The sequence below is a fragment of the Abramis brama genome, assembly GCF_963993115.1.
Source record: "Abramis brama genome assembly, chromosome: 17".
Lineage (NCBI taxonomy): Eukaryota > Metazoa > Chordata > Actinopteri > Cypriniformes > Leuciscidae > Abramis > Abramis brama.
Window position 1 is genome coordinate 11,240,006 of NC_139979.1, and position 17,397 is coordinate 11,257,402.

General features: G+C 36.7%; 1 protein-coding gene across 16 annotated transcripts in view; it reads left to right on the forward strand.

Annotated features, from left to right (window-relative positions):
• The window catches only part of ptprub (protein tyrosine phosphatase receptor type Ub), a 214,266-nt gene that overhangs the window by 124,352 nt on the left and 72,517 nt on the right, over nt 1–17,397 (forward strand). For all 16 annotated transcript variants that reach the window (XM_084089916.1, XM_084089908.1, XM_084089909.1 and 13 more), the window contains exons 4-7: nt 4,087–4,162; nt 10,931–11,046; nt 13,399–13,573; nt 16,698–16,991. In XM_084089916.1, coding sequence (XP_083946042.1) covers nt 4,087–4,162; nt 10,931–11,046; nt 13,399–13,573; nt 16,698–16,991 — 661 coding nt within the window. The remainder of the gene's footprint in view (nt 1–4,086; nt 4,163–10,930; nt 11,047–13,398; nt 13,574–16,697; nt 16,992–17,397) is intronic.

Genomic DNA, 17,397 nt, shown 5'->3' on the forward strand with positions numbered 1-17,397 from the left:
ACTGTTGGAAAGCTCTCAGTTAGTAGACGTTTGCTCTTATGAGCACATACGTGTTACTATAAATAAATAAATAAATGATCAGTTACAATTATTGATTGTTATTCCACTGTTGGGAACAATGTACTAGAATGTAATTATTGTAAATGCTTTCTATTACTTGGATTCAAACATTTTTCAACCAGATTGGTTATTTGTTCTTTAATAATAATAATAATAATAATAATGTTCTATAGAAATTGGGTCACACTTTAGATTAGGGTCCAATTCTCACTATTAACTAACTAAACTACGACTTTTACCTCAATAAACTCCTAATTACTGCTTATTAATGTAGTTAAGTTTAGGTATTGGGTAGGATTAAGGAATGTAGAATATCATAATTCATTATTTATTCATTATTCTTTTCATAATGATATCATTAAAAATAGTGGTCATCATTTAAGAATAACATTTTTTGGTGCACTGTAAACACAAAAAAGCTAAATCGAGTGAGAAATATAAAAAAAAAAAAATTTGATTATACTTCTATCTTTGTGTCTGTCATGTGTAGTCTGTTTTGGTTTTGTTTTCTGTGTTCTGTTCCTGTTTTGCCTGCATGTGTTCCTTTTGCTATAGTTTGTCTCAATGGTTTTTAATTGAGTTCTCACGTGTTGCTAGTTGTGTTAATTATCCCTGTATTTAAGCCCTGAGTTTCCTTTGTTAATGTCCGGTATCGTCAATGCATGTTATTGTCTTTTCTTTATCTCCTGCGATCTCCTGAGTTTGCCGTTGTGGATTTATTGATTAAAGACTGTTTTCTTCGTTGTGCGCTTCATTAATCCGATACAATCTTTCTTCCTTGAAAAACACACATATGCCTCTTTTGATCTGATCCATTGCTGTCACAAGTCTTGCTTATAGAAGGACTATAGAGATGATAGTCTCCTTAGCAGAGTAAGAAAATATAGGGTTCAACTCAGCCATGCATTGCTATACCCAGAAAGAGTCTTTTTTATATTCATCATAAATCAGAGAGATTTGTTCCGTGAATAGTCTGCATGAGGGAAGTGTAGCCACTGATTAGAATAAATGTGATGCGGGTAGAGGATTTTAATAGCATAAGAATGCCTTAAAAAAAAGTGTGATTTGGTCTTTTGTTTCAGAGCGCTGATGGCATGTCAGCAGCAGCACACCCGTGGAATAGTGAGGGAAATTCCAAAACACATTTCAGAGTAATCTCCCGTTGCATCATCCTGCAAGTCTGTTGTCAGTTTATTGTGGTTATATAGCAGTCCTTTCCAACAGGAGATTAAAGTTGTGTTACAGAGCCTGAGCCAGCGCTGGCTGCATATTCTGCTGTCTGGAGTCACTTTCCTCCTCTCTTCCCGCAAAGCACGTAGTGTTTTTTAGATCCCAATCAGAGACTTCACATCCATCTTCACGTGTGTCGGCGCCGTTTGAGTTCAAGGATAGGTCGGGAGCATGAAATCATGCTGTTTCGTGATGAAATAAGAGGCTTTTGACAGCCTGGAATGTTCTGCTGACCAGGTAATGGGGAAGTTGAACATGGAATGAAGCGCCGCCATGACAGCTCGGAGAGATACCGCTGTCAACTAGTGCAACGGCTGCAAAACATACATATCCCCTTTCACTGATAGCAACGCTCCTGGATAATTCTACCCATTTTTGATGATTTTTTGACAGGTTTCTTCAACCTTAGACATGTTTACATTAGCGTTTAAAAGTTCAGGGTTTTCTTTTTTTTTTTTTTTTTTAAAATCTGAATATTGTTCGAACGACCATAATGAGATGTTATTACACACCGAGAGCACAGAGGCTTTGCTCTTCCAACAGTACTCTGCTTTGCTGCCCACGCCTGAAGGTATTGCTTCAAAAAAAAAAAAAAAAAAAATATATATATATATATATATATATATACTTTTAGTAACCAAGCAAAAATCACAGTTGTGTATGAACGTTGTGTTATTATCATTAACTAAAATTATTAAAAACATTTAGAAGCTGAAATAGGATAAAATATAAATATTTGTTGAATGCACATTAAGGATCAAATAATCCTTAATGTGTAACAACTTTTTTTGTTATATAAAGATCACATTTAAACTGTTTTGAACTTATTTTCATGTCTTTCAATTTAAACTTTTTCATGTCTTTGTCATTTATTTTCACTACATTTAATCTTTTATGTATTGATTTATATAGTTTTATCCTTTGCCTAGAACCAGACTTTCAATTTGTATTATGAAATGCATCATAAATTAACAGTTTCAATATTTTGAGAAAATGATTCATGGCTGTATCATTTCCACCACTACAACATTTTTTCCCCCTGGTGAATTACAAAAACAGTAAACAGTAAATATCACAGATTAGCAGATTTTTATTTTTTTTATTATGCATCATTCATTACCAATTAATCTTGCGATTTTGTCACAATATGCAAAAAGTGTGAAGGTAGTATTAAATTGTATTAAAAATAGCCTACATGCTAAATGTGATATCAGCCTTATTTGTTTTTTACATTTTTCATTTCAACCCCATTTATTTCCATCACATAATGTCATTAACCACAATTCATAATTTGAGATGACTTTCAGGGTTTTTAGTTTTATATTTTATGTTTTCATGTTAACTTCAGTTTATTTTTAGTAATTGTATTATTTAGATTATTTTTTATTTTATTATATATATATATATATATATATATATATATATATATATATATATATATATATATATATATATATATATATATATATATTTCATTTATGTGCTTTTATGTCATTTTATTAGTTGAAAAAAATTGCTATTTAGGTTTATTTTATTTTTATTTATTGTTTTTATTAATTTCCTGTTAAAAATTTTAGTGCTTCAACTTACAATAAAATGATTTCAGGTTATTGCCAAGGCAACATTTCTCATTTTCGTTTGGTTTGTTTTTCAAAGAATATTTTATTCTATTTCAGCTTCTAAATGTTTTTAATATTTTTAGTTAACGATAATAACACCACAACGTTCATTCGCAACGGTGATTTTTGCTTGTTTACTAAACCGTAAACAAACACAGTATTTATTTTCCTTTTTTTTTTCTTTTTTTTTTTTTTTTTTTGAAGCAATACCTTCAGGCGTGGGCAGCAAAGCAGAGTACTGTTGGAAGAGCAAACATAGCCTCTGCGCTCTCGATGTGTAATAACATCTCATCACTGTCGCTCGCACAATATTGATTTGATTTCATTACACTGGAGCGTCCGTCCTTTGCTCACAGCCTTTGGCGAGTGTGAAGCGTCTCACCCGATCCCTGGGGACTCGTGCCCCTTACGCTCGCATTATGAGCCGATGCGTCTGTGTGTGTGCGCTCAGCATACCGAGTGAGAGCCATGTGTCACAGTGAACGCAGGCCTCCTGATGAAGCCATTATTTCCTCTATAGGCCTCAGGGAAGCTTTAGTGAAGTTGGCATCCATTTTCTCTCTCTTTCTCATTCTCTTCACTTGCTTTGGCATCCTTTTTCTCGTTTTCTGTTCTCAATGACTGTCAAAACTTGTGCAAAAAGAAAACTCAAGAAAAAGATGTGAAATGCCAAAACGATGAATAATGTCCTTTTCATTGTAGTTGACAGACTCGTCCTTGTTTTCTCTCATTATTTCTTAATTGTTTCATTAATGTAAGATTAATGAAGCACACTGCAAATATAAGACAATAATTAAAATATAGCGCAGACAGCCCATTAAAACACTTTTTGTGAGTTTGATTGAAACTATTATGATGGTTTTTAATAGATACCACTTTGCGTTGTTTAATATACAAGGCATCATGTTTATTTATGTATTTGCACTGTATAACACTGCGTATTTAATCGTATTTAATATCCAGCCTTAAAACAAGACTAATTTACTTGAGAAGCAAAATTGTGTAAGATAATACGATTTGATTTTATTGGACTTGATTGAATACGACTTGATTTCAGAAAATAAATCATGAATTAAGTGTATTTTCCCCAAGATGATTTACTGCAATCATTGCAATTTCGTTACTTCAAATGTTGAATCTACTCTGAGGTCATGTTTTCCTCTTTTTGTGTTTTCAGATATTGCTAGAGGCGACTGTGGACCGTAGAGGCTACATTGCAGTTGATGACATACTGCTATTGAACTACCCCTGTTGTGAGTAGCACACAACTGTCATTATAGTGTGAGGGTGTATGTGTTTGTTTAAGCAGCATGAAAATGTGGAGGACTTTACAAATGGCCTTTAGTGTAATATTGTTATCTGTCTATGCTATTTTGAGCCAATTTGCTGGAGCAAAAAAAACAACAAAAAAAAACAACAAATTTACAGGATTACCATATAACATTGTGTTTATCCTAATGAAAAGCTGATGTTTGGCCATTGTTGCAATTGACTAAAACAATTAGCTGATTAATAGAAATGACATCATTTGCTAAATGTACTTCACAATGGTTGAGCAATTAGATAAATAGATAATAATTATGATTGTCAAATGTTAATAGATAGATTTCTTAAATTATAAAGTCTGATATACTATTTATGTAACTCTTCCCTGCCGGCATTTTTTTTTTTTTTTTTTTAGTTACCAGTCAGTGGCAGCATTTTTTATCATTTTTACAAAACTTTCATGGCACCCATAATATTTGATGTTATTAATATCTTAACATAGAATATGTCAAAATGAATAGAGCATCTGCTTTATCAAAAATAAAATAATAATTTAAAAAAATCAACATTTTGAACAAAAAGATGAGGAAATCACGTTTTTGTCAAAGACTGCATCCGGATCGGATTCAGAAGAACAATGATCAAAACACAGATGGAGTAGATCGAGTCCATCAACACCCTCAAAGCTTCACAGTCCTATAGCTCTTCCTGGGTTCGACATTTTATACGGTAATGTTAGGCAGTTTTGATTTATATGCTGTTATATGTTTGATGATTGAGTTATTTTATATGTGCATATAAAGCAATGTTTCTGTCGCTTGTTTCTGCTGCTTCTTCACCTGTGTTTTGATCTGGAGATTCTGTACTCTTTCAGAAGATGCGTATTAGTGCCACCTACAGTACCATATAACAGTGAAAACATGGATAGCCCGAAAATTGTGTCAGTGGCGGGGAAGTGTTGTGTCATAAATGATGGAAAATTCCGTCAATGGTGGGGAAAAGAGTTAATTATAATTAATTATATAGTTAAAGGTATATTTCCAGCATGCACTGTAGAAATTACCATCAGCCATTGACGTAATCCAGACGGTTCAACCACTGTTTTATAGTAACTTTTCTAACATGAAACATGATGCTGTGAGATTTGCATTGCTCTCATATACAGTACAACTTTCTCAAGTACATCTTCCTATGCAGGACCAGTTCCACACAGATCTGCAAGCACACATAATTTGGATATCAAAGTCACTTTTGTACCCAAATTAACCTTTCATCCTTGTTTCAGTACTGCTTTTAGCTCAGCAGGATACAGCTACATGGTTTCTTTGAAGATGAAAAGATCTAGTTTCCATCTTGTGTGAGAAGTCTGAGGAACAAGTTTCTTTATGTAGACCATGTCACACTTTCCCATTTCAATTTTAGGTCAGCTGGTCAACTCCCTTTCACATGTTGCACCTCCCCCAACTCCAACATCACAAACACAGCTTTTACGGGTGCTTGCGATGGCATGTTTCAACACGTAAAAGTAGGCTACTTTCAATAAAAAGTCCAACATATTAGGAAAACTTTTAGCTGTATTGCTATGTGTCATGAGTGAGCAATCGAGGAGACTAACACTATGTAGAGTGAACGCAAGCGTCTTGCTTTTAATTAGCCCATTCAACGTATGTGCACCGGGCAACACATTTTTTTACACATTTTGTTTGAGGCTGTGTAAACACTGTAAACTGGCTCTGGCATTTGTCTTTCTGAGCGGGTGCATGATGATGCTGTATGGTATTGAAGAATCCTTTGTAGCGCATAGCATCTGCATCACAATGCCCCGTTCACTTTGACGCGTTTATGGCCCGTTTAATCTTTGAAGATCTAAATGCAGTAAATTTTGGCTAGCAGTTCTGTAACCAAAGCTGATTCCACAGCGATTAAAAAACACTCTGGCTCCGCCTGCTACAGTAGCCACGCCCCAAACTCTCACTATTGGCTTAGCTGGAAAGAGATTGACGGATCTGAGCTGACCTTAATGTTTTGATGATGCTCAATGTTTACACTTTTGGGAGAGATAAACCCATGAATGGCATACTAATAGTAGTAAATGAACAATAAACTGGGTTAATATAATGCATTTTAACATAAATCTTATATACTTCAACTTTAATCAAGTCTCCATTTGCACTCTGGGAGTAGCAACTGAGGTATATCAGCTATCTCAGTTATTTGTATGCGGGTGCTACTATTTAACATTTACTATTCAGTGCATTCATCTTTATGCTGCATATGTACTGCATTAGTTAGTGGGGAGCTGAACCCTGCTGGTTGCCGGCATGCTGAGATAGCCTGGTAGCTGCCGGACATAGTAGAAAACAAACAGATCAGAGTAGGGAGGAGATGTTGCGAGGGCATGTGTGATGTGTTCGGCCCTCCAGTGCAGTGAAGACTCTGTGTGTACGGAGCTGTGATTTTTTTTTTCACCGCAGAAATCCTTTAAAAATCCCTAATCCAGCAGAGCTAGATATTTGTTTTTGTATGCTGACTGTACTGGAAGTTAAAGTTCTAATGGTAGTATTGAAGACTGGTGTTGTTTATTAAAATCGTTTCTAAATGACTAATTTTGGTAATTGGTGTCAGATAAAGACTTTAATGGACAAACTATTTGACCTACAATCTAGTTTAACAAGGTGGTGTATTTACATGAAGTCATTGTCATTTTTTTTCATCTTTTTAGACTTAATTCTAATTATATTTTTATAATACAATAATTTACAATACAGATTGCTTCAAAGCAGCTTTACAGTGATAACAGGAAAATAAGTATGTTTCGCCTGTACTGCAGATCTAGAAGAAAATAGTGTAATAGTCCAGCTAAAGTAAGTTCAGTGATGGTTCATTTCTGTTGTATAAAAGTTAATTAATTTAGTTCATTTATCTATACAGCCGCTCTAGAGAAAACAGATGTCATCGTCCAGCTCAGTTCAGTTCTCATACAATGGTGTGTCAATGCAGATTAATATGGTTGAATATTAAGTGTCCCCAACTAAGCAAGCCTAAAGCCAAAGGTGACAGTGGCAAGGAACCAAAACTCAATCAGCTGACAGAATGGAGAAAAAAAACCTTGGGAGAAGCCAGGCTCAGTCGGGGGGCCAGTTCTCCTCTAGCCAATAAATGAACCGTGTATGATTATAGCAAGGACACATTAATTTGTTCAAAACTAGATATATTGGGCAGTCCCAGTAAAGTACACCAGATCGCAGTACATCTAGAATCAACCTGTAAGTTCAGAAATTGCTAATTTCTCATGCATATTGCGTTTTAGGCCATGTTTGTGCCTACTTTACATAATTCCTTTAGTGAATCGGGTGCTAGAACAATGCAGACTGCGTGTGCAAATAATAAATGATGCAGCGTTCATACCATTCATTCTTTGTGAATCCTGCCTAATCTGACTGGCTCTTATTAAAACAAGCTGCTTTATACGATAACAACATGTCTGTATATTTATTTCAGAGATGCAAGCCTTTTCTAAGGCCGATTCAATAGGCTCCGACAGCGCAATTATCAACTGTAATGGTTTCTGATGTGCTGGAATGTGTTTTAGTGACCAGCCGATAGGGATAGGTGGCACACCGCAGAGATGCGGTCTTCGCTCCAAGTTAACAATCCCTTTCACAACCCCTGAGGGACACCTTAATGCTTTTAAGGCTTCATAAAACTGTAGTGATCTTTATACATATTTAAACAGAGAAAACTGACAAAGTACTATTAGATGGTAATAAAGTGGAATTCCAAACAAGCAAATCAACAGATGCTGTGGTCAAGACAGCTCATCTCTGCTGAGTCTCCTAACACCCTCTTCCTTCGCTCCCCTCCCCACTTCCTGCAGGCGGCAGATGGCATCATCTAAGCCCCACTGTGCACATTAAATAATTAAAACTCTCATCAGGACCTGGACACACATTGTCGTGAGTGGCATTGCGCCAGACTGCGGAAATCACCGTTTGGCAAGACAAGTCAAAAAGGAAAGGCAGGCAAAAGAGTACAACGAGCGAGAAAGAGAGAATATTTCCTTCTGATTCCTGCTATTCTTTTGTATTCTCTAATACATCATAAGCTTAGTGTTGTGGCAACTGCAATATCTATTAATCAAAGTCTTCAGGACGAGCATATTTAATAATCTAGCTGACAGATTTCCAGTCCCTTTTCATATTTTCTTGCCTTGTGATTCATGTTGACTCATAAAAACATGAATTGAGCATCACACAGTGGAATCCACACCGAACGCCTGGCCACCCGTCGACTACAAACAATGTAGCTTGGGCCTCCGCCTGGTTTTTACAAATCAGATAAACAATATACGCTCAGAGTGGAACAGCATTCTGTTATATCAGACCTCACAGCCTATTTATCTGCTTTGATTGACAGTTTTCAGATGTGTGCAGTGTGGGTAGGCGGTTTACAGTGATTTTATATACATCCTTAAGAATACGTTTTTAGAACTCCAACACAAGCCTGCAAATCTAACCAAGACAGCCTTCTCATAAAACCTACAGTATGGGAGAAATCATTTTTTTTTTATGCAACCATTACGGTACCAATAAGGAAATTAGCCAAAAATTAAACAAATTCACATGGGAGATTGTAATGGAATGAAGTAACTTTGCAGCTCAAAAGCATTAAAACAGTTCTTCTGAAATAAATCCTTGTATTGTAGGGCAAAATTATACCACTGACTGCACTAGTTATTCTTGTAGTTGTGGCTACTGAATCAAAAGTCTCGCACATTCACAGAAAATAGCTCAGTTCGGCATTGTAAAATAAGGTGGATATCGAAACCATGTACAACTTTTTTTTAAAGTTGCAGTGTATATATTGCATGATTTTTTTTTCATCAGTTCTTTGAATGGCTGTCAGATGTAAAAAATGCCCTCGAGCAACATGAATAGCTTCATGTGTTAGTTAAAAGTTACGGACTGGAGCTTTAAGTAAGTCTATTTTTTATTAAACATGCATGTAGAGTTGAATTGGTGGGACATTAAATGTGATTTCATCTCTTATCACCATGCAAATAGAAACAGTTCAGTAGTTCAAAATATGAAATTATACATAAACTGTACGCTGTTTAAGTAACAATCAAACTGTCAGGCGTGCAGGGCTGGCTGCGGTTCCCATAGGAGCTCTCCTCCGCTCTCAGAGACTAAACACTGTTAACTAACACATGAAGCTATTCATGTTGCCCGAGGGCCTTTTTTACATCTGACACCCATTCAAAGAACTGATGAAAAAAAATCACTTATACATTTGCAACTAGAATGTGCAAGCCATATTTAATTGAACCTCAGCATTTATCTGTTTGTTTTCATTTTTGCTCTTGTCCACCTTCTTGTTTTGGTAGGAATGAGTATTGTATTCTCTGCCACCAGCTGGCTCTAAAATTGGTTTCTTCATACGGTGTATTTTGTAATATAATGTGCAGACAATGAATGTAACATCTTGACTGCACTGTCTTTTCATAGGGGTGTTTTTGTGCACTTTATATAGCATATTGTAGCAATCTTGCACCTGCATTTTCTCCTGGGGATCAATAAAGTATTTCTTTATCTATCCGATCTATTTCTTTCTTCTATTTATCCTGTTTAATCCCTATATTCAGTTGAAAAAAAAAAAGTCTTCAAATGAATAGATATGACTTTTAAATTCAAAAAGTCATATTTCAGTTTAGTTGAACTGAGATTTAATTTAAAGGGAAGGAAAGCAAGAACCATATATGCTGGAGGAAGATTATCTAGACCTTTTTATGTCATAGGATTTATCAGTTGTCTCACATACAGGCAAGGAAACAACCCATTTATGGACACAGTGTTTAACTAGCAAGTCAAACTGGAACAAATTAACATTTCTGGCCACTAAGAGATTGTTTCCCTGCATTTGAAGTCCACATGAAACAACTTTCGCAATGCATTTTGCTTCCAAAATATGACGCGTTTGATGGAAGATAGAATGTTTAAGTGTAGAAATGTTTGGCAGGACTTGACTGGATTATAAAATGCGGGCATTACGTACCAGAAATGAGCCAGTTGATTCAGTCATGATGTTGACAATAAAGGGGTCTGATAATGTCAGCAGAAATGGAAAGTATTTTTTCTGTATATATCAGAAACATGCATTTCAGTGTTGACATGTTGTAAAGTGTGAAAGTGTGGTCAGCATCACTGTGGACTACTGTATGCACACTACCATTCAGAAAATTAGGGTTGGTAAGATTTTTTTTGATTGAAATTAATACTTTTATTCAAGCAAGGATGCATTAAATTGATCAAAAGTAACAGTAAACACTTTTACATTGATACAAAAAATATTTTTGAAAATATTATGTTACTTTTGATCAATTTAATGCATCCTTGCTTGAATAAAAGTATTAAGCATCATTACTCCAGTCTTCAGTGTCACATGATCCTTCATAATTCAGTCTAATCGGGCTCATTTTGGTGCTCGATGTTGAAAACAGTAATATTTGCGATACATTTTTTCAGGAATCTTTGATGAACAGAAAATTCAAAAGAACGGCATTTAAATCTTTTGTAACATTATAAGTGTCTTTATTGTCAGACTTTTGATCAGTTGAATTAATCCTTGCTGAATAAAAGTATTAATTAAAAAAAAAACTTCTGAATAGTGTGTTCTAATAATTATAATATATATATTTTTTCCGTTACTTTGGATATTTTGTTGTTATTCTGAACCCCTTATGTGTCTGTGCTCAGATAAATCTCCTCATTTCTCTCGCTTGGGAGACGTGGAGGTCAACGCTGGACAAAACGCCACTTTCCAGTGCGTAGCAGCAGGACGTCCCTCTGAAGCAGAGAAGTTCCTGTTGGAAGTGAGTATAGATTGATTTTTATGGAGGTATTTTTAGTGAGTATAATCATGTTTTTTCAAATTCTTCTTTTTTATGGAGGTTGTCATCTGTCGTGACAATTTGCACCAATTGTGCTCAAAGCACCTGAATGTTACGGTTTTAAAAGGGCAGCATTCTTAAGTTGGGCACTGTAAATTTTAAGAACACTTTGGTTTAAATTGATTTTGTTCTAAAACTCCTATAGTTCCTCAGATGCGATCAGAGAGCTTTACAGAGCTTTACTGTAAACTGTAAATCTTCAAAAGAAAAGCCATGTAGAGATTGCGCTTTCTTCGTCTACCTTTGTTATATAATATAATTGTTCTTAGAGTTTTTTTAGGATCTAACATGGTCTTTGGAAGGAATATTTCCAACTGCCCTCAGAGAGCTGAAGTTTCTGGCATCAAAAGGTGGAATTAAATTAAATGAATGATTGTCACATCAAGGTCAAGGACAGATGCCTGTGGTTACAAGCTGTCACAGCGACACACGATTTTGCAATAATCAATGTCCTCAAACCCTCTGAAGTGCTCATTCCTCCCCTAAACACAGCAGGAGATATATGATTCTGTCTTCACTTCCATTTTATATGGATGTTTTCTTACTTCTTCTGTCTGTAGTTGCAGCTGCAGCCTAGTTTCTGCCTTTAATCATGGATATCGTACTCTGTAGATGCTTTTCCCCCCTTTTTTTGGCAGCTGTGGTCCTTACAGGCATTATAGTGTGACATTTTGGTAACCTCTATATTTTACAGTTTATAGCTGTCATTAAGTGTGTGTGAGAGAGAGAGTATGTGAGAGTATGTGTACTTTAATGGGAAAATATTGTTTAACTAATGATTTTTTTTTTAATTTTCCCTATAAAAGTATGCATGTAATTTACAGAGAGAGGCTATACAGTATATTTAACAAGACTATGAGGTCAGTAATTTTTTTTGTGTATATATCTTATACAGTATGTGTGTAATTTATATATTATATACCTACACACCTAACCGACCCCAAACTTTGGAACGGTGTATGAATAGTAAAATGATGTGTATTATCTTTAAAAATATAAAACATTTTACAGTATATGGTCAGGTAACTTAAGTTTTAACATTTTTTAAACTGATACCAAACAGGGGCATTGTTCAAATGCATCTGTAATATGTGGCACGTTTAGTACAAACAGATTGTCCCCAGCTCTCTTACTGTATGTTTTCCCTACATGTTTGCCTGTCTGGCAGTTCACTGAATGTGATTGCTAGGTTGAATAAAGACAAAGTGGCCCTCAAAGCCAGATGATTGTACGTTTGGCTTTGTTTTATGTGAACCTCAAATTTGCAGCCATTGCCCACACATTACCCTTACATTCAGGTCTGGTTTGTGTGGTCTTGAACCACATTGAAAGCCTAAACACTTTAGCAGCCCCATAATAAACGCACATAGTTGTGTAGCAGCCGCTGACCTCCTTCTCGAAGTGCTTTCTGTTCGTATGAGTGCACTCTCAACGCTCATTTTGTGTCCTTGGTATTCAGAGAGGGGAAAATGCGAATGCGTTGACATCTTGGATGGGTGCTATTCACACCACTGTCTCGCTATGATTACCTGAGCCGCAGTGAAAGGTTGCTGCTATCAAGTGTGGTTTTGTGTGAGAGATGTGTCTGGTTCCTCACCAAGCTCCACGTAGCAATTCCCAGTACTAAGTTAAGTGCAAGACTTCTTTATTTTTGGTCCTTATTTTTGGTCCTTATTATATAGATGAATCATACTTCAGTCTCCAACTTGTATGGCTTGTCTCTCAACATAAATGTAAGCTTTTCACTGTCATTCATCTGCATGAAATGGCGTCATTGCTGCACTTACAGTAGTATACACAGAGTACGCATGATCGCGAATTGGAAAGCGAAATTGCATTCAAAAGCGATTTCAATACCCCACATATTGATAATGGCTCCTTGATGGCTGCATATTACAATATAATAACCCAACTGTTGCGAGAGAACGTAAAAACAATCAAATATATTTTTCCCGTCCCTTTAGGGTTTCTGTAGAATGCGTCAGTTCCTTTCCGGACATACGTAGTGTACATACTTGCCTTTTGGAGCTTGACAGCCTGTTGTCACTATGATATATGTGTGTACCTTAAATATAAGATGCATAACTGGTAACTTTGTCAAGTAATTGGGCAAATGCAATTTTAGTCTTGTTTTGGCTCAGAGTATCTGAGTTTTATGACAAATGGCTTTATCTCAGAAAAGTGCATTGCTCATTCAGTGTTTATATAAGTACTTGGCAGCGTATGCTTGGTGAGTAGACTGTAGCGTGTTTTCATGTTTTTCTTCTTTTCTAGCGGCACAATGGTGAAGTGTCCTCAGGTGGTTCTGTCAAGCACTTGGGCCGCAACCGCTTCGCAGTGTCCTTTCAACTGGAGGACATCCAGAAGCCAGAGCAGGACCTCTACCGCTGCGTCACGCAGTCCTCAAGAGGCTCCGGCGTCTCCAACTTTGCTGAACTCATTGTCAAAGGTGAAGAGCTTGTTTTCTTCCTTTCTTTTGTCCTTTGTGTCTTCGTTTTACTGCCCATAATGTGCACATCACAGGATAATGGGATTCTGGCTAAATCCATGTCATTGTATTCTTTTTCTGTTATAGCATTGCATTCTCTCATCTTAGGCTCTTTTGTTCTGAAATTATCAGTTTTGTAAAACGTGTGTGTGTGTGTGTGTGTGTGTGTGTGTGTGTGTGTGTGTGTGTGTGTGTGTGTGTGTGGACTTTTGTTTGCAGTTGGTTTTTAGTAAAGCTTAAGGGGGTAGTGCATACCAAAATAGTAATTCTGTCTTTATTTACACAACCTCATGTCGTTTCAAACCTGTATGCTGCTTTTTTTCCCCTGTTTTCCTGTCCTAACACAAAAACATTCAAAGTCTTTACATACACAAACTCAAGCTCCAAAAAGGATAAAAAGCACCATTAAGTAGTCCATTCAAATAAAGTCATACAAATTAAATTTAAGTTGTTTAAGTTGAATCTTCACCTCCGCTGTAGCTAAATTCAAAATCAGCATCGTATTTAACCAAAGCAAACATCCTCCCTACTTGAAGTTTCAACCATATAGCTTGACACCTGCCCATCAGCCTACAGTGGCAGCTTTCTGTGTCCACCTTTAAACCCTGGTCAGATTGATGTCCCCTAAGCAAAAGGAGAAGTCAGGAGTGGAATAAGGATAGGGATGGATGGAGCCATGTGGGTTATTCAGCTTCCATCCTCAAGGCATACTAAGAGAGGCTATGAGACAGCACCATGCTAATCCTATTGATAGATGTAGCAGCACGGATTATGGCGAATTTAGAAATACGGCTTTACTGTATGCCACAATGTGACCTAGAAGCACAGCATTATAAAACCTTTAGGCTGTTTTTTAATGCAATCATAACAAAACTAGAAATGAAAAATCACAGGTAATACCCTCAGAGATCCTAAAAGAGAAACTTCGAGCCATTCAATTATTTTTATTTCTCACACTGTTTATTATTTAACTCTGGTTAAGCACTTTGCTTCCTTCTTACCCAGATCACAGAATAAAACCAACTTTGCAAGGATATTTTTGAGTCCTAATGGGTTTTTATTTTATTTTATTTTATTTTATTTTATTTTTTTAAGAGAAACGCCCCTTGTTGTATAGATGGCAGATAACTTTCTAATTGGCATGTTTTTCTTGCTTGTGCTGCTAAAGCGATTGTATAAGAGCATCTGCTAAATGCCTTAAATTAAACCAAATCACAGGATAAAATTATAAATGTTCTCTAGATCTTGTCATCAAATTCAAAACTCATTTAACATGCACTGTTTTTAGGGGTCTGACTAATCAAATGTTCAGCAAAGTGCTTAGATACAAAGCGCTTGCTCTTGTGGCACTTGTCACATTGACTCATTACAACTTCATCATTATATTTTTACCAGAGCTGTAGGCAGAATCCACTCGGGAACATCGCAGTATGAAGCATAACTTATAATGAGACCCGCTTGCATCTGTGTCTCTATGTTACAGAGCTTTAAAGCCATTTCAGACTATAGCTGCATTCCCTCTGCAGCATGTTATTGGCATTGCTTCCTGATGGCTTTTACTTCGACAGGAGGTCCTATTTAAAATGCATTACTGCACCTCAGTTAAGCACGGCAGATTGGCCCCACCAGACGAGTCCATAAAGCTATAGGCCCACATTCTAGCGTGGCAGCGTTGATGCAAGCTCATTACGCTCACCTTAGATTTCCCTTTCCTTTCGCTCTGATCTTCTCCTTGTCTTTTCCAAACTGCCCTCCCACGCTTGCCCCCGCTAACGAGAGGCTAATCAGTCCTTTAATTAGTTTGATCAACTCATTTCACAACTCACTGTTCCTCAATGGGCCCATAGATTACATAGCAACAGGGCTAATGCAGAGGAGCCAGAGGGCTAATGAGAATTGTTCTCAGTCAGTCCGTAGGGTTCAGATCTGTTTTTCGCAGTAACTCTGAACTCTGGCGAAAGAAGCTTTCTCGGGGTGGAATTAATGATCTGCCCTAACCAACGCTGGATAGAAGGAGAATCATAAGGCGGCCAGTTTTTATGTCTCCTCTCATATGAAAGTGGAGTTTGAGTTGGCTGTATTCTTCTATATAATAGGAGTTCTTTTATTATGCCTTTCTCTGACAGACAAGATGAGCTTTATTACTCGCTGCATCTCATATCTCTCCAAGGAGAGGCTTTCTCTGTCCCTAGCTGGATATTTGCCATCTGCAGCTGGCCCTGAGAGAGAAAGCTTGCAGACACAGCAGACCCGAAGATTAGTCATGGGAAAAGTCAGCGCTGATATCTTTTTTTTTTTTTTCATTGGACCCCTCGCTTCCATCCTTCTAAATCAATTTCTCTCACTAATTGTTCGATAACTCAAGACCCTTTGAAGCTCTAGTGATTAGTCAGGGTTTAAATATATATCCCAAAAAAACCTTTTACCTTGCAAATCTAATAGGAGATTTTTTCCTTGTTATTCTGGCTACTGTGTATCTGCCCGCCAAGTTCCTCAGGGGGCTAGATATGAAAATTTACATTTACATTTATGCATTTGGCAGACACTTTTATCCAGAGCGACTTATATTGCATTTCAAGGTACACGTTTACATTCTTATCAGTTCTTGCCTTCCCTGGGAATCGAACCCATGACCGTGGTGTTGCAAGCACCAACGCTCTACTGTTTGAGCTACAGGAAAGGTAGCTCTCAAAATCTCACATTAAATAGCATGACCTTGTATCTGACGTTCTTCCACAGTCTACAGTCTTGCACATCTGTTGGTTTACTTATAGCCCTCCCTTGAGGACCTGAAAGAACCATCTATTGGAGGTTTAATGTGCATGGCCAGATTGGTGTTTTAACCCTTGAACCTTGCATTTAAGTTGTACCATTTTGAACCGCAAATGTTATTTTATCTCATGTCAACTGCTGTCAAGATAAGCTTAAAAACTGGGTAAAATAGATTAGACTGATTCAGGTTAGAGTACATTAAAACATTTCATATATTCCTTCTGGGGGTTGCTTGAAAAAGGCTAAAATATGAACACATTTTCTTCATTCCTTGAATAGACTTTTACCGTAATCTTCTCTGTTTCTATCACAGTTCCCCCATCTCCCATTGCTCCGCCCCAGCTGTTGAGAGCAGGCTCCACGTATTTGATCATTCAACTAAACACCAACTCCATCCTGGGCGATGGCCCTATCATCCGTCGGGAAATCGAATATCGGGCCAGCCAGGCACCCTGGTCGGAGATCCTTGGAGTTAACATGGTTACATATAAACTCTGGCACCTGGATCCAGATACGGAGTACCATATCAGTGTGCTGCTCACTCGGCCGGGTGAGGGTGGGACCGGGCCATCTGGACCACCCCTCATCAGCAGAACCAAGTGTGCAGGTGAGTGACCGGAGAACTTCACTTTCATTACAAAGTCTATTGAAAATAGATTCATTTAATGTTGGAAGACTGTGATGTGAAATGTGATGATCTCATTTCACAGTGATGAGAAATTAATTAAAATATCTAACCCTTTCTAAGCTTTCCATTTAATCTTGTTATGTAGGGTAAAAAAAACAGCTCTATATATATTTATAAACTAGTGGTCAAAACTTTGGAATAATAAAGGTTTTTTTGTTTTTTAAAAGAAGTCTCACGTGATCATTCACAAATCATTCTCATACTCTTATTCGGTGCTCAAGAAACAATGTTTAAAACAGGTGTTGCTCAATATTTTTGTAGAAAAAAATGTTAAAAAAGAGTATTATTAAAGCTGTTCTAATTATTAAAATGACTATATTTCAAA